At 36.5% G+C, this 23,818-nt stretch overlaps 1 protein-coding gene across 1 annotated transcript in view; it reads right to left on the reverse strand.

The window, feature by feature from the left end:
- LOC113069060 (focadhesin-like) overlaps positions 1 to 23,818 on the reverse strand; it is a 45,064-nt gene that overhangs the window by 8,751 nt on the left and 12,495 nt on the right. The window contains 25 exon segments of the mRNA XM_026242033.1: positions 107 to 226; positions 763 to 913; positions 1,064 to 1,153; positions 1,233 to 1,471; positions 2,250 to 2,366; positions 2,460 to 2,568; positions 2,918 to 2,959; positions 6,792 to 6,880; positions 6,990 to 7,082; positions 7,669 to 7,790; positions 7,957 to 8,145; positions 8,746 to 8,881; positions 8,969 to 9,052; positions 9,218 to 9,268; positions 9,418 to 9,552; positions 10,471 to 10,597; positions 10,756 to 10,886; positions 12,102 to 12,203; positions 13,024 to 13,128; positions 19,572 to 19,832; positions 19,915 to 20,105; positions 20,516 to 20,603; positions 20,941 to 21,147; positions 21,413 to 21,638; positions 21,852 to 21,953. Of these exon segments, the coding sequence (XP_026097818.1) occupies positions 107 to 226; positions 763 to 913; positions 1,064 to 1,153; positions 1,233 to 1,471; positions 2,250 to 2,366; positions 2,460 to 2,568; positions 2,918 to 2,959; positions 6,792 to 6,880; positions 6,990 to 7,082; positions 7,669 to 7,790; positions 7,957 to 8,145; positions 8,746 to 8,881; positions 8,969 to 9,052; positions 9,218 to 9,268; positions 9,418 to 9,552; positions 10,471 to 10,597; positions 10,756 to 10,886; positions 12,102 to 12,203; positions 13,024 to 13,128; positions 19,572 to 19,832; positions 19,915 to 20,105; positions 20,516 to 20,603; positions 20,941 to 21,147; positions 21,413 to 21,638; positions 21,852 to 21,953 (3,307 nt within the window).

Raw genomic sequence — 23,818 nt, forward strand, 5'->3', positions numbered from 1 at the left:
TAATAGCTACAAATTTTAATCAAGGAAGACAAATATAACATCTTTTTTAAATAGCTTTTATCTTAATGCATGACTCTCCTTATAAACAGAGGATTTCAGCTCTCACCTGTTGGCTTTCCTCTGTCAGAGTGCGCAGTGTGTTCATGCTTTCCTCAGCCTTGCTGGCCTCAATAATGCCTGCACTAAATGCTGAAACTGCAACACACGCCACAGAATAGGCCAAAACCTGACACCCGACAGAACAGATGCACAAAAATGACTGCCATTAAAAGTGTTTAGTTGTAAGTAATGAAAAAAAAAAAAAGTTGTGCGTTCACTGCACTAAAGTAAAAATTCTGTCATCAACACCAATGTTTGTCAATTTGTAAACACTGTTCAGCTTAAGCAGGACTTACAAAACCTTTTCGTCAGCTGAAAATACTTGTCATTCCTAAGATATTTACCTGATATTTGAGATTTTAAGATATTATTTCAATAATTTCAACACATTTGCATGTTCATGCTTTGCTGATGAGGATGCTACTTAATGGTCACATGACATGAAGGTAAACAAATGAAATAGAACATGCTTTTATGAAGTATTTTGATTGTTTTTACTATCATCTATTTATTTTAATTTCATATTTTTATGAATTTAGTAATTACTAGCTTTTCATCATTTTTGTACATTTTTTTTAGGAAATGTACATTAAGAAGGATCAAAATACCAAGCCATTTCTCAAGTAAAGATTCAAGACAACACTCAAGTCAATATGGTTTTACCTCCTGCTGCATGCGGCTCATATTGCTGCTGTCCTGCAGGCTCTGCAGGAGTCTGTCCAGCGTTAGAGACACATGCACACCGTCCCGCTCAGACTGACTACTGCTACTGAGAGAACTGAGTACCAACCCCACACCTAACACACAACCAGCACTGAGAGAGACAAAGAGCAAACAGACATTTAAGAGTCTGTTAGTGTACAGCGGAAATGAAGATGCAATGTGTGTGCAATAAGTTGTAGATGTGCGTGCAACTAAGTTGTACAGTTGAAGTAGACACTAAAATCAGAATCGATGGACTAACTTGTACTCCAGATTGGGATTAAAGCAACAGTCTTCCAGTCGTTCCAGATGTTTCACTAGCAACTCTGCTACCGACTGCCCAGATATATCACTGGAGTAAACAATTAAACATTTATCAAACATGATATAGACTGGAGTTCTCTGTCATGGTATGATCACTCCGCACACACCTGACTCTCTCGTCATGCAGCCAGGCTAGAAACATGCCCAGAGCCAGGCCGCTGTGAAACTGGAGTGCCTGAGACTCGTCTGCGGAGGGCGAGCCTGGCAGTCCCGCCTCTAGGGTGCCCAGTATAGCAGGAATGTTCTTTTTGCACGAGGTCACCAGCACCGGCACCAACAACGCCAGCCCCAGAGCAGCACAGGAGCGCGCGATCACACTCGCTGTGTTCTCACCCGAGTATGAGCGCTAAAATGTGAATGTCAGTTTTGAGTTATAATAAAGGGGAAAAAATACAATAAGCAGCGATTAGGTTTCATTTGTTACCCATCAAACTGCTGATCAAAAGTCTGGGGTTGGTAAGATTTTCAAAAATAAGTCTCTTTTGTTCACCAAATCTGCATTTAATTGATCAAAACACTATTAAAACATCTAAATGTTGAATTTATTTAAATTTCTAACCGTATTGAAAACTCAATATTTTTTGAAACGGTGATGCATTTTTCAGGATTCTTTTGATGAAAAAGATCAAAGGAGAATAATTTATTAGAATTATTTTGAAACATTCCAAATGTCTTTATTTTCATTTTTTCCTTGCTGAACATAAGGATTTATTTATTTGAACTAAAATGACCTCAGGCTTTTGAACAGTAGTGTAGGTATCATGAGCCAACAATGAACAATACTTATGCAGTATTTATTCATGTAGGTCTACATATACTGTACATTAATACATTTGTAAAATTTGAAGTCATCAACATAAATGCAGTTATATTTGTGTTATGTAATGTTAGTAAAATGTTAGCTCTGGATGCATCAACTAATGTTAATAAATCAAACCTTATTATTATAATGTGTTACCAATATGGCATTACTACTAGCTAAGGGCAATACAATGGACTTTCATAGCATATGCATTAAGAACACATAATATTTTTAAGGATTTAACTAGTGTGTGTCCTTAATGCACCGATAGTGGAATCTGTAAAAATCATTGAAATGATTTCCCGAAGGAGTTATAACTCACATGAATGAACCATGGGAAGACTTGTGCTTTAGGGTTACTGTTACTGCTAACAATGCTGAGCAGTGTGTCAATCACCATCGTCAGCCAGTGAACTGTGGGAAGGAAGTCCGGACCCACCTACGAAAAGAAAATGACAGTTTATTGGGAAGTTTTCCAAGTTTTTTTTTTTTTTTCAGTAACCAGAAACTAAATAATAAAGCTGCATCTAACCTCAAGTCCACTTTCAGACTGTGTAGGGAGGTTGCTCTCATATCTGGTTAAAACAACAGCCAGGCCACTTAGTGCCAGGATAGAATTACCTTGAACAACTGGACTATCTCTGTCATAATGGAGACAAAAAGATAAAATGTTAATCCACATATAGACTGATTTTAAACAGAACACACTGCAGCAATGCTGAATGATTACTAGGCCCAAATACTGTATGTGGATTGTGTGAGCAATTATAAGCTTACATTTAATCGATAAAACACTGAGAACACTTTCCTAAAAGACGACAGTGAATAAAAGCAAACTGCAGACTCTGAATATAAATCCCTCTGTTTACTAATAAAACATTTTGAAAAGAAAAAAAATAGATAGTTCTAAGTTTTAGCTTAGAAAAGACAAAACAAGGGTCTTATGATGTTCTTACAAACCTAAGAATATCAGCAGCTTTAGTAACTTACTTGGCGGCAGATTTGACCACATCCGTCAGTTGGTCTCTGACCCTGAGGAAAGACAGAAAGAGGGATATGATTTAAGGTGCTCCACAGACTGACAAGAAGAGTTTTCATCTCCTCAGGCAAAGATTTAAGAGCCAAGGACCACGTGCATGGCTTCATACAGAACAAGGGGTCCCAAAGTACTGAGACCACATTGAAAATCTGGGATTCCTCCAATTTAAACATGGGAAAGCAGGAGTATTTTGAAACATTTTAAGCAACAAAACTTAATGACATCAAATGAGACATAAGAATTCTCTACTAATTCTACTGTAGGTGCAGTTTTAAAAGGCCAGATGTTCTTGCTTTCACTGAAACACTAGATTGTCTTTGTTCGAACCATTCTCAAATCACACAGGATCGCTTGATTTTCAGTTCTTACACAAACTAATGGAGTTAACAAGTGATAAAGAAAATCCTAAGTCATTTATTTTCATTCTTCAATGGAACATTTAACTCAAAATTGTTATGCATATAATATAACTTAAGAAGGTCTAGCATTTTTTGGACCCCACTCTGACAAAATCAGACACGTCTACCTCATTTCCTCCAGTTTAAACCATCTTTAATTGACATCTCTTTCTGCGGGGCAAAAGCTGTTACCCTACAATCCCAGTGGTCTCGTACCATCCACCCCTCCTGGCATGCTTCAGGGCACGTGACCGCGTACAGACTGCCCTGAGCTGCCAGGAGTGGAATAACTGTATTACACAAAGACTGCGAAACAAACCAGAATCAGTGATGCCATGGGGAATAAAGTTCTGGCTGTCATCCGAACATGTTATATCCCATCAATCACTCACTGGCTGAATGACAGGCATTCTCGGGGTTGAGTGATGGCGTTCTCCCAGACTGTGTGGTTATGCATATTACGGCGAGAGACCGTGTGAACAATAACAGCCTGTACATGCCAACAGATTTACATTGAAAAATGATATACATTTTGCGTAATGGTGATGTGCAGGCGCTCGTATGTGACTTTTGAAATGTCAGTCTGCATTCAAAGGCTTTTCAAAGCAGCTGAAAGCATTTCAGAAAGCAATTCAACAGCTCTGGATGGTTCAACAAGCAAGACGTATAAAATAATACCTTCACATTCCTCTCTATGGTGCAAAGCTCCAATTACACTCTACTCTTTAGACTAGAGGCTTTCATTATTTCAGTGCAGCATTCATCTTCACAGTTTCTGAAAGTGCTAAGCTTTTTTTGTGCCAAAAACCATTCAATATAATTCACGGTCACATTACAAGTTGTTGTTTTTGGGTCAGCTATGACGTCTGTGCTTCTTGAGAGGTCACCTGAACTATTTAGTGAGAACTGATATACTATATATATATATATATATATATATATATATATATATATATATATATATATATATATATATATATACTATATATTATATGCAATGCTAAAAATATATAATATATATATATATATATATATATATATATATATATATATATATATATATATATATATATATATATATATATATATATATATATATATATATATATATATATACACACAGTATTGTTCAAAATAATAGCAGTACAATGTGACTAACCAGAATAATCAAGGTTTTTAGTATATTTTTTATTGCTACGTGGCAAACAAGTTACCAGTAGGTTCAGTAGATTGTCAGAAAACAAACAAGACCCAGCATTCATGATATGCACGCTCTTAAGGCTGTGCAATTGGGCAATTAGTTGAAAGGGGTGTGTTCAAAAAAATAGCAGTGTCTACCTTTGACTGTACAAACTCAAAACTATTTTGTACAAACATTTTTTTTTTCTGGGATTTAGCAATCCTGTGAATCACTAAACTAATATTTAGTTGTATGACCACAGTTTTTTTAAAACTGCTTGACATCTGTGTGGCATGGAGTCAACCAACTTGTGGCACCTCTCAGCTGTTATTCCACTCCATGATTCTTTAACAACATTCCACAATTCATTCACATTTCTTGGTTTTGCTTCAGAAACAGCATTTTTGATATCACCCCACAAGTTCTCAATTGGATTAAGGTCTGGAGATTGGGCTGGCCACTCCATAACATTAATTTTGTTGGTTTGGAACCAAGACTTTGCCCGTTTACTAGTGTGTTTTGGGTCATTGTCTTGTTGAAACAACCATTTCAAGGGCATGTCCTCTTCAGCATAGGGCAACATGACCTCTTCAAGTATTTTAACATATGCAAACTGATCCATGATCCCTGGTATGCGATAAATAGGCCCAACACCATAGTAGGAGAAACATGCCCATATCATGATGCTTGCACCTCCATGCTTCACTGTCTTCACTGTGTACTGTGGCTTGAATTCAGAGTTTGGGGGTCGTCTCACAAACTGCCTGTGGCCCTTGGACCCAAAAAGAACAATTTTACTCTCATCAGTCCACAAAATGTTCCTCCATTTCTCTTTAGGCCAGTTGATGTGTTCTTTGGCAAATTGTAACCTCTTCTGCACATGCCTTTTTTTTAACAGAGGGACTTTGCGGGGGATTCTTGAAAATAGATTAGCTTCACACAGACGTCTTCTAACTGTCACAGTACTTACAGGTAACTCCAGACTGTCTTTGATCATCCTGGAGGTGATCATTGGCTGAGCCTTTGCCATTCTGGTTATTCTTTTATCCATTTTGATGGTTGTCTTCCATTTTCTTCCACGTCTCTCTGGTTTTGCTCTCCATTTTAAGGCATTGGAGATCATTTTAGCTGAACAGCCTATCATTTTTTGCACCTCTTTATAGGTTTTCCCCTCTCTAATCAACTTTTTAATCAAAGTACGCTGTTCTTCTGAACAATGTCTTGAACGACCCATTTTCCTCAGCTTTCAAATGCATGTTCAACAAATGTTGGCTTCACCCTTAAATAGGGGCCTCCTGATTCACACCTGTTTCTTCACAAAATTGATGACCTCAGTGATTGAATGCCACACTGCTATTTTTTTGAACACACCTCTTTCAACTAATTCAACTAATTGCCCAATTGCACAGCCTTAAGAGCGTGCATATCATGAATGCTGGGTCTCATTTGTTTTCTGAGAATCTACTGAACCTACTGGTAACTTGTTTGCCACGTAGCAATAAAAAAATATACGAAAAACCTTGATTATTCTGGTTAGTCACATTGTACTGCTATTATTTTGAACAATACTGTATATATATATTTTTTTTTTTTGCATTGCATTGCTTTGCATTTTTTGTTTGTTTGTTTCTAAAAACCACACCAGCTGTGTTGACTATTGTCATGGTGAAAACTAAAAAAACCTATTTACGATGTTAGAGATCCTTTTTTTAATAAAACCTCTAAACTATATCTGCTCTTACCATGTTAAAAACTTTGCAGTGGCCCCACCTAAAGGCACTGTATGAATGTCACTGTATTCAAAACCGAGTTCATAATAAAATAACACCTAAATCTTAGTAGATATACGAGGTTTAATCATGCTATACTGTATAAGTTCAACTAACTTTTGATCATCAGAAAGCATAACTACAAGTATATGATTTGTTTTATCATTGTAAAACCTAACAATATTTACTGTAAATTAGAAACAAATAGACATAGCAGCATTTTCTCCAGTAGTCTTGTTCAGACCCCACTGTTGAAGTCACGATGAAGTGAAAATACAGACCGCTTATTTTATACATTTGTTACTGATCTTACTGTGAATTTGGTGGATTTTGGCATTTGGTGCATGTTTCTTTTTTGACCTCCTAATTCTTAATAATAATAATATAAAAATTTGATCTTCCAGTCCAAAACCTTGAAGAAGAACTCCAGGACCAGGCCAGTCTGAGCTGTAGATGCATCTGGACGAGTGAATCTTACCAGAGCCAGGCATAGTGCTGTTTGTACTGCAGTTCCTCTGGGCTCTCTTTACCCTGCTTCTGAAGCATCTCCAGCTCTGCCTTTCGACCCTGGACAATAATTACAGTGAGTTTAATCACATGAATTATGACCGTAACTGTAAAGCTAGGCTTATTCCTCTACATCTGATCTGATGGTCTAAAAGTCCCACAGAATCACCTTGAGAGCTGCATGGTAAGCCCGGCTCATGAAGCCCCGCCAGGCCTGGGGCAAGAGCAGAGAACGATGCCATTCAGACGGCTGGATGTTCACCTGAGAGGAAGAGACCGAGATCAATTATCAACATTTTTATCTATCATTGTACATATTTTAATCAAATAATGAAATATTTTATGAAATAATCAAACGCATAATTTGATAAAATAATTACAGAAATTAGGATCTAAAGTAAGTCACCAATGACGAAAAAAAGAGAATTTCAAACAAACATCAGATTGTACATTCAGAGACCGTAAATTAAAATAATAATATAATAAAAAAAATTTGGTAAGTTTATTTATATAGCACATTTCATACACAATGGTAATTCAAAGTGCTTTACATAAAAGAAAGTAAAATAATTATGAAGAAAAATAATAACAACAACAAAAACAAGCAATTTTAAAACTTTGGCTTACAATTTCAAAAACTGACTTACAGCTATTTAAAATTAATTTAGCAGTTATTATCAATAATTAACCGTTACATAAAATACACCGAATATGAAAATACAGTGCAAAAAAAAAAAAAATTACTAGTCATTATTAATGCATACATTTCTATTCTCATTTTTGGGGTAAAATATCATTTAAATTTAAAACAGAAGTTTTCAAGTTTTTGTGTGTTTGCTAGAAGGTACCTCATGAATAAGGGTGGCTAACATTTGTTGATAACTCCGCCCTCTGCTGACAAGAAATCGCGTGATTGGATGTCCATCTTTGTCAGTTTGAACAGGAAGGTCATAACAGAGTAGAAGCCCAGCTGAAAAAGACCAATCGAAACCAACATATTGTATATGTTTATTTAGCACATTTAACAGGACAAATACAGAATTATGCAATGTGTGAGTTATTTTTTCAGTTGTGACAAACAAGCATTAGCTAGAAGAATTTTAAAATGATGAATGACTCTTCTACAGTGTATGTACCTGCTAAGCCAGGTTTCAGACCGGGCTGCTTGTTCTTCTCATATGTTTTCAGCATAAAAGAAGGAATTCCAGATACAGTTTTTCCCTGGTCAGAGCGCAAATTCACCCCAATCAGAGCTGAATGGTACACGCCACGGGGCATTTGGTTCATCTCCTGCCGTACTAGAGCCGTTAGGAAGGTCTCAAGGGCTGCATTAGAAAACAAAACTCATGAATTAATTTTTTTTTGTTAAAGGTTAAATAATACATCAACATTTATATAAAATTAGCAGAAGTCTTTATAACTATGATAAGTCCATATTGTGAATTTCTATTGCATGTTGTAATTTTAGGCAAGTAGGCTGACACACACAGCCTCATGTTTTATTCATCCAGATATTTTGAATAAATTACCTCGGTAAAATTATGGAAATATGTTACAATTACATAACAGTAACTGTGAAAGGATCACACCTTGGGTCTATGATATGTAAAATTTCAGAACACAAAATCTGCCCCAATTTCTTTCTTCTGCCACTTTAAAAACACAGCCAGCTGGCTTGTTATCTAACCAAATAACAGTGAATGTGTCCCTCGTATAATGAATGAGCAGAACAGGAAGGTTAGTATAGAAAGTATTAAGTATAAAGCAAACAACCCAACTCACACTGATTAATAATAGTACAGATATCTATATGACACCAACATAACTCAAATATCCTAACAGTTTGCACACAAATATATATGTTTTGTAGTTCAAATAACTATGAATGCAAGTCAGCTGTAGCCACCATGATCGTATAATCATACCTGGTAAAACAGATCGTGGTGTGAGACGAACTAGCTTCACGTATGACGTCCCTGGCACTGAAACATCTTCCTCCTTCTCGTTCTCATTCTCCTTCCCTTCATCCTCTTCTTCAGGCTGCTTTGGTACAGGTCTGATCTGGCAGCGAGATCATATTTCCATTACAGATGTACTATATATATAAAGGTGAACACTAGTGTGAGGATATTTATCAAATATTCCCACCTGCTCTGGCAAGTGTAGGATGGTGTGAGACGGTTCAGGGTACTCCGAGAGAGCTTTAAAACCCGGGCTTGCAACCTCTGGGTCCTGATGAAGCCAATAAAGCTTTAGATATTAGTGCTTTTACTCAGAAATGTTAGAAAAATAACTAAATAAATTGCAGATACATAAAATGGTGCAATTGCCGGGTGATTGGTCAGCTATCCTGGCCATCTCTACCCTTCATTATCTTTTGAAAGTGTCAGCGCTCACCTGACTAAGTGCGTAGCCCCATAAAACACAGACTGCCTCGTTTCTGAACTTCTGTAAGGAAAAGGACATAATACCTGAAGTGATTAGTCCCGGTTGTCAAATGTGGAGAGAAATAAACCATGCTTTTAACTATGCATTCAGACACCGCTTCAAAATGCCACACATCTAGCAATCAGAAACAGGGGGTGGTGGTCTCGTGCCTCATATTCTTCAGTTTTGACGTTTAAAGTAGGTACTAATGCCAGAAGTTCAGCTGTGGCCTTTAGGACCAGGGGTCTGGTGTCACAGCACAGCTTAGGAGAGAGGGCCTTCCACGTGGAGATGATATCCACTACCTGAACACAAAACAGATGAGAAGAATATTCACACGGTAAGAATGACTCACTGGCTAGTGTGAAATATCACTTAGACAACATCTACATTACCATTTAAAAGTTTGGGTCTTTTAAAGAAATGAACACTTTTATTCAGCGAGGATGTATATACTGACTTGTATATTCTTACAAAAGTTTATTTCAATTAAATGCTGCTATTCTAAAATTTCTATTCATCAAGGAATCAACATTCAACATGTCAACATTGATTTGAAATGATTTCTGAAGGACCATGAAATTGCTTCACAAAGGATCAGCTTTTTCATTGCATTTTAAAGCAAATTCCAATAATAATAAAAAAAAAAAAGTTATTTTAAATTGTAATAATATTATTATGATTGTCTGTATGTTGATGAAATTGAATATTGGTGAGCATACGAGACTTCATACTGGCCCCAAACATTTGAACCGTATGTACTACATTATTATACAGTATCCAATATTTCTTAATCAAGTGCACACATCTTTTAAATATGTCAGCTGGCTAAAATGAAACCTACATAACTAACTAAATACTAAAATAAAATAAATGAATATAATATAAAAACTATATGATGAACATGGTAATACAATAAATATTAAGCAATACATGTAAAATTATATATTTTATAATAAATATTGAATATGCCTGTAAAAAAAAAAAAAAAAAAAAAAAAAAAAAGGTTGGCAGACCCAGTACGAATCTAAAACTCTTTTCCCAACCAAGCAAAAATCCTGGTGAGGACTGAAATGATTCGAATGTGAGTCTTGAGGGAGGAGGGAACATGAGGGACAGGGTCTACCCAATCAGAACTATACAAATAGTTTGGAAATGAAAATGCATTTTTATCTTCATTTTCCGATTTCTGTGAACCTCTTGCTAGGGCTCCAGAGACTGACCTCAGCTCTACAGAGCTCCTGTAAGCCCTGCAGTGCCAGAGCAGCAGGGGTGGCCTGGTCCTTCCTGGAGAACTGCATCAGTGTGTCGCTGATGGCAGCCAGCATGTCTCCTCCATGTTGGTACGGCCTGGAACAATATGTGTGGCATTTGGGAAAAGAGTAAATGAATGTTAAACCTTTGAAGGTGAATGGTTACTATAGTCTATAACATTCTAATATACAGTGGTAGCCTAGTTTCCCGTGTGGAATATGCAGTAAATCAAACAGATTTGGGGTGAAGCAGACCTCTCTCTGCAGATGTCTCTGATGCAGGCTGCTCTAGCCAATATCTGCTCCCACTGCGTATCTTTTCCCAAGACCACTGATGATTTTTCAAGCTGTGACATCAGTCTCTGCAGGTCCGGATACACACGGTCCTATTTAAAACAAACAAAAACCTTCTAGGGTAACAGTACTTACAAAAAGTACTTGGACATCTGTAATGTAATGGTCTGCATTAAATGAAAACAGTTTTTATCTAATACAATGTCACTCACAAATACATTGCAAGTCTGGTCTAAGTCTCCAAAAGGTTTTTGGTGCCACTGTATGGCAGACTTTATATTAAGAAGCGGTATCAAAAACACGTGCAGATTCAATCTGAAATCATAATCTTTCATTTATACTTCAGTTAAAATGTAATTTTTTTTTCTAAAACATGAAACTAATTAATATTTGTATTATTTTACATTTAATTGATAGCAGGGTTGAAACCATTAAGTTATACCATATATAACCATTAAGCGTAACTTAAAAAAATAATAATAATTACACATGCTAATAATATTAAAATATAAACAGCAATTAAATATTTTGTATTATATTAGTGGACTAAATATAAGACAAAAATGATCAAATATGAATATGTTAATTTTAAATAAATATTAAATAATAAAGCTCAATTAATAACAGGGCTCAAACCATTAAGTTATATGCATAAAATTCAATTGTTATTTTTAATTATATGCATATGATGTATATATTTAAAAAATAATTCCATGTATATATATTTGTATTCAAATATAATTTATAGGATGTATAAATATTAATATTTTATATATAAACAAAACATATTTTTCTTAAATATATACATACATGTGTGTGTATTTATATATACAAAATACATATACACATTACAATCAAATATAAATATATAAAAATATAAGAATACAAAGTATAATTAAATCAAATATAAATATAATATTTTTTTAAGCATAAACCAAATGATACAAAGTGAATATATCAATTTTAAATAAATATCAAATAATCAAGCTACAGGACTCAAACTATCATTTTATAAAAAAATAAATAAAAGAACACTCAAATTGTTATCATAATAATATTATTTGAAAATCGTAATTATAATTAAACATTATAAGTAATAATTTAGTATACTAAACAGAAGCCTCTCAGAAGTGAATTTTATGATATTTCAATGCATAAACCTAAACGGTAAATGAGAGTATGTTCATTTTAAATAAATATTAAATACTGATATTCAACATAAATTCACAGAATCAATGCATACTGGCCACAGACATCTGACACAACACACAAAGAACAGATTTAACAGATATCAGCATTAACTGCACCTGTTTTTTCCATAAAAGAGCTAAGAGGCGCAGCGCCACAGGCCTCAGTCTGGATGAACTGCCCAGAGTTTGGAGGACATGAAGCACCTGCGGGATACAGAACTGAAACACAGGAGAGCCCAGTCAGGATAAACACTTAATGCTAAAACATACCGAACAGGAATGGATATATGCAAACTTAGCTAAAAGCTTAGTTTAGTTAATAAATGCAAACTTACATTACTTAATGCTTTTATGTTTTTAATGCTTTGCCTGTGACCTAAAGGCTAAGTTGTGCTCTGCTGCGCTTTTAAAAATCAGAGTATCTCACAGATTACAAAAAGCTCAAATTAAAACACTGCCACCCACATTTAAAGGCTGATGATAGAGTGCCTAAGCATTTAAAATAAGGATGAATAACATCAGCAAAACACTCCTTTCAGAATGTGCAATGTCCATATAGTGTTTTTATTGATGTTGCATTTTAGCAGCATGCAAAATTTTACTGAAGTACACATTTTGCATACAAAATTGATGAATAATATGCATGGTTAGCAGAATCAAATGAATAACAGTGGCACAGACAATGGTCAGGTTAATGGCTGGGGTTGCCTACAGTGCAGGTGAGCTGTTGCCATAGCAACAGGGGAAGCAAAGTATCCCAAATCCATGCAGACGGACTGTATTCATATTTTGTGGAGCTGTGCTGCACTATCCTGTAAATGGTGTTGCATTCTTAATTTTGTCTGCCATACATGTTAACATCATCTAAATATAATGAATAGCTACCGCACATTTAATTACATTTAATTTTTTTATTATGTTTCTTGGTAAAACTTTGATCATCAAGAAAACACATTTGCTGAAAAATATCTATTAAGTTTCTAATTTAATATTCCCTCATCAGGTAAACAGTGCATGCTGTGCATGTTAATGACTGTACCTTGTGGGTTCCCAGTTTTGGCAGAGTGTAGAGAACAGAGTGAGACAAAGCCGGATCAGAGACTCTGCCCAGTTTAAACATCAGGACGGGGAGGAAACATGGCACCTAGAGGTAAATGGGAAAAGTAATTAAGCAAACAATTAATAGACAATTAACTCTAACCTACTAAATACACTCGTGCACATCAGACACATTTAAAAGCAATGGAATATAAATCAGCCTCCAATTGAGATTTAAAATGGCTTTTAAAACCCAAAGGATAGTGGCTTTTTAAAGACTTAAAAAAAAAAAAAAAACCTTAAAAATCTTTTTTACCAACCCCAAACTTGTATAAAGAGCTGCAGTGGTGTAAAAGAGTTTTATTTTCATTAAGCTAACAGAAATTAAATGAATCATCATCAGTCGCTCATGGGGCATTTTTAACATCCAATCCTTTCAAAGAGCTCTGCAAAGAATTGAATTAAAAATCAAAGCTTGTATGGCAAATGCAATGGAAAGACTCTTGAAAAACACTATATGAAAAATGCAAGAAAGGGAACGCTAATAAAGAGGGATATGACAACAATCAAACAATACAAAAAGTAAAAAGAAAGTTACCATCCTCATAATGTAAGGAGACGTGCTCATCACAGCGAGGGGCTGATGGAGGAGGGGTGGGAGGGCAAAGTCTTATTCTTCTCACCCACCTCATTCAAGTTAAACCGAGCAAGACTGTCACAAGTTATCCATCTCATGCAGCGGGCGAGGAACGCCAAAGAGCCCTCAGCTTTGAAGTTCATTCCAGCAATCCTCTCCAGCCGTCTGACTAACACCCTGTTTCTCTCTTTCTTTATTTTCTCAAGCTGTTTCTGTAGCATAAACACTGCTCCAGAAGCTTCTATAATACTAAAGGACTGGCTCAAGGCCAGTGTTTCCCCAGCTTAAGCAAAATAAAATTGAAAGGTATGCTTGACTTCAGGAGAAACTGAGGGGCTACAGTGAACGGTGACAAGCTGCTGAAAACCTGTGGACCATGTGAAGGACCTGAAAACTCTCTTTTCCTGCATTGAGAAGTATGCCCACACATTTAGCACATTTACTCAAGCACTGCTTTGCTAATTCATTTCATGTTTTTGGCTTCAAACATTATGCTTTGTGGTGAGTGAAGGGGTCTGCTGGTTTACATTGGAGTCTTTTGCTCCAGGAAAGGCTAACTTTAAATGTTAGTCAATACAATGAGCAACCAACAAAACTCAAGCTCATCCAGGGAAAGTCTTTGAAAGACTGAGGCATCAGAGTTGAATTCAAGACCACAGCCTCTAAAACCTAGATTCATATCAAGATTAGACCCCTTGAGACCCTGACCAATGCCTGTCTGTTCAAGACAGTGTACCCACACTGGAAACCCTAATTATTATTGACTGTAAAACCCCATTTAGCACCTGCTTCTACAAGTAAAAGTTATTTCAAACAGGCAACGTTTGTCAAACAGATATACATGCCAGCAAAAAGCCCTCACAATAAAACTAGTATTAATCAAATAAATATTTCAATAATATATATAATATACATTAAGTACATTATACAGACTAAAAATCCCATTGATTCTAAATAGCAGGTCCCCATGCTTATAACATTTTTACAAATATTGTGAGAATATAATGATTCTGCAAACATATGTTTACATCAGTGAACTTTGTAATTTTAGTAAATTTGAGTTGTCGCAAACAGGGTTATTATCAATAACGCGTACCAAAAGAAACATTTTTATTACTTAAAATTAAAGTAAAAATACTTTTTCAGTTGGTGTCCAAGTTTCATTTACCTACTTTCATTCACTTAATACTAAAACAACTATAACTAAATATACTAAAACTTAAAAAAGAAACTGTAATTTAAAAAAAAAAAGCTAATAAAAATGACAAAAATACACTGCAGAATATATAAAATTCAATTCAAATGAATAAATTTTTTTTATAAAAGTATACCAATGACACTGAAATAACGGAGATGCAATTAAAATATTAATAAATCACCACTGCTCCTCTAAATGTTATGGTAAAGACCATCACTATATAAATTTGCTGCAACAGTTCTCAGGAAAACTGCATAAAATACAAAGTCACTTGAGAAGGGAGTTTATAATGAAAAGTGCAAAGAACTAAAAATCCCATTGATTATAAATAAGTCCCCATGCTTTTAACATTTTTACATAATTAAAATGCATGGGTTTATTGGTATTCCCCCAGTTACAGTGCTCACACTTACTAATGTTTTAAAAGCCTAATAAGGTTTGATTATGCAACATGTCTCTTGTTGCCAGAAAAAAAAAGTGTGGCAAGTTAGATCAAGCATAGTAAACAAGATTCAAGTACAGTGTTTCTAACGTGGCTTATAAGTGTGTAAAGTGGGCATCTAAAACACACCACATAAAATCTACTGTCTTTCCTCATTTCTCTCTAGTATTTGTAAAACAATTCCCCAGACAAGCCTCTCCCTAACAAACCCCCACTAACCGAGAATACTGGATCTTTCTTTCTCTTGAGAACAGTTTTAACCCTTGGGACACCGTGGCAGTTGTTCTAATCTCTAATTGGAGATTAACCCCTCAGCATCCCTATTAGAAAACCAGCACAACCTCTGACCTGCAGAGCAAGCCAATTAACAGCCTTAATGAGTGAGGATGAAAAAAAGAGAAAACATATGCACAGAGTATGAGACAGAGTATGATAAAATACTGTTCAAAAGTTTGGTGTAGTATTTTTTTTTATATTTTTGAAAGAAGTTTCTTTTGCTCACCAAGGATGTATTTATTTGATAAAAATAAAATAAAAGTAATATCGTGAAATATTCTTACTATTTAAAACAACTATTTTCCATTTTGATATTGTTTAAAATGTAATTTATTTCTGACAGCAAGCTGAAAACTTTTTTCAGGATTCTTTGACAAATAGAAAGTTGAAAAGAACAGCATTTATTTAAAATAAAGACATTTATAGTGCTTTAAAAATAATGTTTTACATATCTACCTCAGATTAATGAATTCTTGCTGAATAGAAGTTAAATTTTGTCATAAAAATTTTTTTATTCCCACATAATCTGCTTCAAATATTATCAACACTGCTTTTCACTAAATGAACATAAGGAGATAAATTGACATTTTTCACTGAAATGCATTTAATTAACCAAACAACAGCACTAATTCTGCCATCATTTACTCACCCTAATGTCGTTCCAAACCTGTTGCATTTTTATGTTGAACATAAAAGAAGATATCCTGAAGATTGCTGGTAATCAAACAGTTGGTGGTCCCCATTGACTTCCATAGTATTTATTTTCCTACTATGGAAGTCAATGGGAACCACCAACTGTTTGATTACCAGCAATCTTCAAAATATCATCTTTTATGTTCAGCATAATGGGTGAACTATGCCTTTAACGCTCTCTTTCAGTAAAGGTTGTGCAACTAGTCTAACGACATGTTTCCTAGTAAACTTAATGGTCAAATGAAAAGCACATCAGATCATAAAATCAACACAATATTTTTTTATCACCAGCAGAATCACTGGGAATATATATATTGTGAGCATTCAATAAATCACCCAGCCTTAATCGGAAAGCAGTAGAGAGTGAATCTCAGCACCCAGCCAAGGCCTCTCTAATAAGGGCATAGAGCCAGTGACAGATGATGTCTAATATTCCTCTGTGCTGCAGCCTCCTTGAATATCTTCCTGTTAGTGTGATTACAGCAGACCTGCAGGACTGCATATCCTCCCTCAGGTCACACACTTCCCATGTTCATGGCTGCCAGTCTCCTGCTCTCAATTATTTCTGTCTATGAGAGCCCTAAGGCATTCTGTAATGAATGCAAGAGGGGAGTACAGGTCTACTTCACCATGATACACCTTCATTTAGCATTTAGCTAAAGTAATTACTGCGCCAGTTTCTAAGGCTGCACATGTTGCCTAGTAACACTGACATCTGGATAATGGACAGAAATGAAAGCGTAAGATGAAGGGAAAATAGTTTTTTCCAATTGCGCTATTTTTTTATGCCTTTCATTCAAGGAACAATGTGGTGCTCTTAATGTGTAAAAGGAACCTGTCTAAGCACTGTGGATTACATCAATTTGAGCTTAGAAAACGGTTTTGTGAAAATCCTTAACAGTCCTGAACGCCAAATGGAGTTTGATCGAGGTAGAACTTAAAACGTAGTTTTGTGAAGAATCTATAAGAACTTTGTCTGAAGTAGAGTATATCTATTTTGTCTAACTTGTTTCCATAACTCCATAATTCTGACGTATGTTACATTGACAATTCTCCTGGAGCAATCAATGGTTAAAGGAAAAGAAAACGGTCATCACTGACTCAGCCTCAAGTCGTTCCAAACTCACATTACTGTTTTTTCCACCACCACAACTCTAACATTTACTTCGTTATATACACTTGGGGCTGGTAAGATTTTTAAAATGTTTTTGAAAGAAGTTTCTTATGCTCAGTTAAGTTTGCTCACCAAGGCTGAAATTTATCGAAAAATACAAGAAAAACAATATTGTGAAATATTATTAGTGGATTTTCAGCATCATTACACCTGTCTTCATTGTCACTTGATCAGGAAAAATATCTTATTTGTATCAATGTTGGAAACAATGTTGGCAAGTTGTGTTTATAATTTTTAAAAGGGTTACTCCACCCCAAAATTAAAATTGAGTCATTAATCACTTACCCCCATGTCGTTCCAAACCTGTAAAATTTTTGTTTGTCTTTGGAACACAATTTAAGATATTTTGAATGAAAACAGGGAGGCTGGCTTGTGACTGTCCCATAGACTGCCAAGCAGTCACGGTCCAGAAAAGTATGAAAGACGTCATCAAAATAGTCCATCTGTCATCAGTGGTTCAACCATAACATCATGAAGCGCTGAGAATACTTTTTTTAGTATGTGAAGAAAACAAAAATAATGACTTTACTCAAGAATTTATATCCTCTGTCTCTCCACATCCCCTTAGCACCATTTTGGAGAATATGAGCTGAATGCAAGCTGCGTTCACTCTTCTGTGTCAGCCGCAACACAAAAATACATTTTCTATGTGTATTTATGCTTTGATATTTATTAAAACAGCGCATCCTTGTGGTGTGGCTTACGCAAAAGAGTGAACGCAGCTTGCGTTCAGCGGATATTCTTCAAAATGGTGCTTATTTTTGTTTTCTCCTCATACAAAAATAATTTGTGTCACTTCATAACATTACGGATGAACCACTGATGGCAGATGAACTACTCTGAAGATGTCTTTCATTCTTTTCTGGACCTTGACATTGTAATTTACTCGGCAGTCTCTGGGACAGTAACATTGTGTTCCCGAAGACGAACGAAGCTTTTACGTGTTTGGAACGACATGGAGGTAAGTAATTGATGACAACATTTTCATTTTGGGATGGAGAAACCCTTTTAAACCCTATTTTCCCTTTTGGGTGAACTATTCCTTTAAATGTAAGTTTTAGAAAAAAAAATATGTTAACTGCTTTTCATATGGAGACAATAGAGATTGAATTACAGAGTTTGAACTCCTCAAAGTTTTGATTACCAGCCTGAAGCTTTAACCACTGGGCTGCATCACATCCTACTAAATAATTAGGGATGTAACAATTAACTGTGAGCTGCTCGAAAATCGATTCAAATATGTGACAATTCAATTTGGTTGAGATGCCAATAATAGTAAAATTTAAATTAAATTAAATTAATGCATTTAGCAGATGCTTTTATCCAAAGCGACTTACAGTGCATTCAGGCTATCAATTTTTACCTATTATGTGTTCCCGGGGAATCAAACCCCCAACCTTGCGCTTAATGCTTTACCAATTGAGCTTCAGGAACACTAGTAGGAGTCTATATGAATGTATCTATATTAGGGGACTGTCTTTAAAAAAGTTAACATGGCATTTTCTTTTCATCTTTCCTCTCTATAATGCATATTAAAGTAGTGCTCATAAGCGTAACCAAGTAAACACTGTATCATTGCGGTTCATAAGCGCCACCTGCTGTCAGAGAGTGAATCCGCTCGTCTGCGGTTTCATTCAGATATGTTTTATGTAGTATAGTTTCACCAATTAAGTCAGACCATTCTGTTTTTGCTTCAAATTAAAAAAATTATACAGTCTAATTTAGATTAAAAACTACTGCCTATATGCTTCATCTGTGTTTGGATCATGATTAAAATCAAGTAGTTTCCTCTAATTATTTAAATGGGAAGTGCACAGACAAAGCCCTAGTGTGTTCATATTAAAAGATTTATTTTGTTAGTGTAACTACCTACTTGCTTGATTTGGGGTTTGTTTTAAAATTTCAATTTAGTTTTGTTATGTTTTAATTTCACGAAGAAGAGTGCAGCAATAGCCTAATAAAACGACACCTATTTACTGTATAATGTCTTCAATCTAATTGTGTTAAATATAATAATAATCATGAATCGAATCCAATCGTGAGTTGAGTGAATCGTTACAACCCTATAGATAATGCAAAACTGCAATACAACAGACTAACAGAACTAAACACTGAGATGCTAAATGTACCTTAGCAGGGTCGGCCTCGGCGATGGCAGCAGCAGTGTCCAGCGCTAACCTGCAGAGATCCCCGTGACTGCTGACGATAACATGGGACACCAGGAGACAAACACTATCTGGGACGTGTTCACAGACAGAGAGTGATGACTGCAGGGAGTAAAGCCATTCCATGGATGCAATGGAGTCTACGGAAATTCGGTGCAGGACGCTGGTGGCCACTTGAAGCTCGCTGTACCAAGTGCTGAGAGGCAAACTCAGCTGTGTGGAGTCCTGTTGAGGCAAACGCAAAGCTAAATGTCACACGCTACCTCAAAAACCCTCTCCTGAATGGGTGCATGATTATTAATGGTACCTCTTTTCGATCTGAGGCCTCTCTTTGAACCCTTTGCAACAGTGAATTGGTCAGTTCAAGGTTCTTTGTGTGTGTCTGTGTGTCTGTCAGGGCTTCCATGAGGCTGGAGCAGGACAGCACCTGTAACAAGGGCATCACCAGCAAAGATGCACCCCAAGGAGGTGGAAGCTCAGGAGGGACAATCTTTACAGCTAGCAGAGAGACAAGGAGAAGTTATAGTTTTAAAAATCAGATTTGCTGCCATCATGTTAGGGTTAAGTCACCTTTGTTTATATCACTTGATATAGCAAAGATTGTTTCAAAGGAGCTTCGCGGTAATAAACAGGGATGGTGCCAAACCTCATCAAATATGAGCAAAAATTCCAAATTCTAGCTAAAAGGCTATACAAAACATATTTGAAAATAAGTCAGCTCAGTGTTTTTTTGTTGTTGTTTTTTCTCATTTTATTATTTACTGTACACCAATAAAGCACATAATTTTGCAATCAGCATGAAACTACAATTTCTGAGCAAAAACAGCCTGTTATTCCACCTTTGTCTGTGGAAATTAAACTAGCTGTGTCAATTTGCTTTTTTTTTCAGGAAGCAAGAGGGGCTTTACCGAGCTCTAGGAGGGCAGTTTGTTGAGAGGTGGAGGCACTTAGCAGTAGCAGGGAGATTCCCATGATCACTTGCTCAGGCGGGAGTTCCTACAGTTAGATAGAGCACAATCAGACAAACGGTTTGACACAGATGGAGCCTCAGAGGGAAAGCTGAATGCAAATCGCTTTGAGCTAGAATACGCTGTGCAAACAAAACCATTAAAAAGATGAAATCACACTGAGAGTGCAACTGCAGCAACAACACCAAAAAAAAAAACTAATTTTGCCATTTTCTCTACAATAATACATTTTTGCATCTGCATTTTGTAAATGAATGTAAACAGCACTGATTTTAATAGAGGTTATTGTTTCTCATACTTCCATTTCCATCTAAATGATATGCATAAAATAAGGCAGGAAATAACAGTGCAATGTGTGCATTCACCTCTGCATGTGCAGGTATTATCTGGTGGAGTGTGTGAAGGAGAGACATCAGTTCTCCTCCCAGATGAAGACTCAGCTGACAGGCACACAGGAGCTGAAGTGTCAGCTGAGTCAGTTCCTTCCTCCAGAAGCCTGGATCGATGAGCAGAGCTGATGTCAGAGATTCAGCAAATGAGCTGAACTCAACCACTGCGGTAACACTGTCCACCTGATGGGTCACAGGACAACAACACACTGAGTGCACATTGGATATAGTGTGTGCACAGTGTAAAAAAAAAGTTTAAATGGATAGTTCAGGCATAAATAAACATTCTTTCATTATATTGCTCACATATACAGTAGAGCTAGGCACCATAGAAAATGTTCAGCGATGGACAATTTAAACCTTCAGTTGAAACATGCTATGGGACTAAGCCACAAACCGCTATGGAGCCACTTCAGCTCAGCACATCAGAATTCATCCGCCAGCTTACCAGCATGTATGGAAGCAGGTCAAAGAGACTCTGTATTAGCTCACGGACCACCCGAGTGCCAGACGCCCCCTTTTCCTGCAGGCTGTCAGGCTCAGGAACCCCTCGAGGTTGGAGCAGGACCCTGAGGAGGCTGTGTCGAAGCAGAGCGTTTTCTGACAACCTCTGGGGCTCGCAGTACAGGTAACGAAGGAACGGAACCAGCATTTTCACATATACTGGCTCATCTCTGAAGAAAACATACAAAATAGGCATAATTCAACTTCAAAATCCACTCATCAAATTCAACCTTTCCTGTTATTGTAGATTTTAGGAAGCATCGAGAGCAGAGGAGAATCAGAAGGCCAGAAACTAACAAGAGATTGCTCAACATGGTCTACCTCATTGACATTTTATATAGCACTTGGATGAGGTTGATAACGGACTTAATCAGATTTCATACTTGTCCATAGCCAGCTGAAGGAAGTCATCAATTTCCTGGAGCAGAGCAGGCCAGCAGTCAGGGCGGTTTTCCAGCACTGTAATGTAGGGGTGAGGGAAGGTCCTAAAAATAAAAAACCGGCACACAATTAATTGTTAGTCATTCCACCAGAGAGGAACAGAGAGGGTGAAGGTTTTACAGAAGTGACATGATATGCAGCCAAGTATGGTGACCAATACTCAGAATTCATGCTCTGCATTTAATCCATCCAAAGTGCACACACACACCGTGAACACACACCCGGAGCAGCCATTTATGCTGTGGCGCCAGGGGAGCAGTTGGGGGATCAGTGCCTTGCTCAAGAGCGACCTCCACCTTAAAACGGACCCTGATATTTAGCATTGCTTACCAAGAGATCCTGCTGATAAAACTGATAAAAAGCTGATAAAAACATCACAATAATCCACACAACTCTAATCCATCAGGGATAGTACGTATACAAAATGTTAAATTATGTCATTAAATTATTCATTCTCATGTCGTTCCAAGGCCATAAGACCTTTGTACATCTTCGGAACAAAAATTAAAATATTTTTTATGAAATCCAAGAGCTTTCTGACCCTCCACAGACAGCAAGAGAACCACCATGTTTAAAGCCCAGAAAGGTAGTAAGAACATCGTTAAAATAGTCCATGTGCAGCGGTGGTTCAACCGTAATTTTATGAAGCTTTTAGAATACTTTAGAATGATGTGCAAAGACAAAAATAACAATGACTTCTCTTCTGTCATCATCGACTCCCATGAAAATAAGCTGCAGCACATTTGGGTTCTACTTCACAACGAATGCTCTGTGGTACTCCCTTGAATAGTCTTTTTTTTCTTTTCTTTTTTTTTTTCGCACAAAAAGTAACTCTCATAGCTTCATAAAATTGCGGTTCAACCACTGATGTCACATGGACTATTTTAACGATGACCTTACTACCTTTCTGGGCTTTGAACGTGGTAGTTCCCTTGCTGTCTAAGGAGGGTCAGAAAGCTCTCGGATTTCATCAAAAATATCTTATCATGTGTTCCAAAGATGAACGAAGATCTTATGGATTTGTAACGACATGAGAATGAGTAATTAATGACAGAACTTTCATTTTTTGAACTGGAAGGGCCATCACTTCAGATTACAGACTTGTATTTTAGCCAGAAGTTACATTGTGGATTATTGTGATATTTTTTTTTATCAACAATTTGAACTCTCTTTTTGATGGCACCAATTCACTGCAAGACCCACTGCTGATCAAGTGATTTAATGCTAAATTTCCCAAGTATGCTCTGAAGAAGAAACAAATTCATTTACTTCTTGGTTGACCTGAGTGTGAGTACATTTTCAGCAAATTTTCATTTTTAGGTGAACTGTTCCTGCACTAGTCTCCTTTTGGCAGATTATGCTCAGATGTCTTCCACTCTTATTTTATGCTGGTAATTAATGTCTAACCTTAACGCTAACATACAAAAGAAGGCCCTTATATTAACAAACACACATGCTCTTTTATGCTAAGATTAATGAACTCCTCCAAATCCCTGATCATGGTGTTTTGGGTCAGACAGGAACATATTTTATTAAGCTACCTTGAAGATCCTCTACATGGTGAACAGTCTTTCAGCGCTTAAATTTATGGTCTGAGTCACCTCCAGCCAGATGTTAGGGTTGCACCAAAGCTCTTCACTCCCTCCACAGACATCCAACAGTTCAAACATTTGCTCATCTATCTCTTGTTGTTTCCCGGCCAACTGGTGCAGCCATCACATTATCAGGAATCATCCATCAGAGGCGGTTTTTGGCAGACAGCCACAACATTATCTGCCAGACAATGGCTGGCTGACACACTGACCTCCATCTCACTTATCTGAACTGAAAGTTTAGAGCGAGACTGCTTAACCAGAAGAGACGGTTAAAACTTCAGAAGTCAAGGAGAATTTGGAAGTTTGAGTCTACA

This window comes from Carassius auratus, unplaced genomic scaffold (assembly GCF_003368295.1).
Source record: "Carassius auratus strain Wakin unplaced genomic scaffold, ASM336829v1 scaf_tig00000611, whole genome shotgun sequence".
NCBI classification, from domain to species: domain Eukaryota; kingdom Metazoa; phylum Chordata; class Actinopteri; order Cypriniformes; family Cyprinidae; genus Carassius; species Carassius auratus.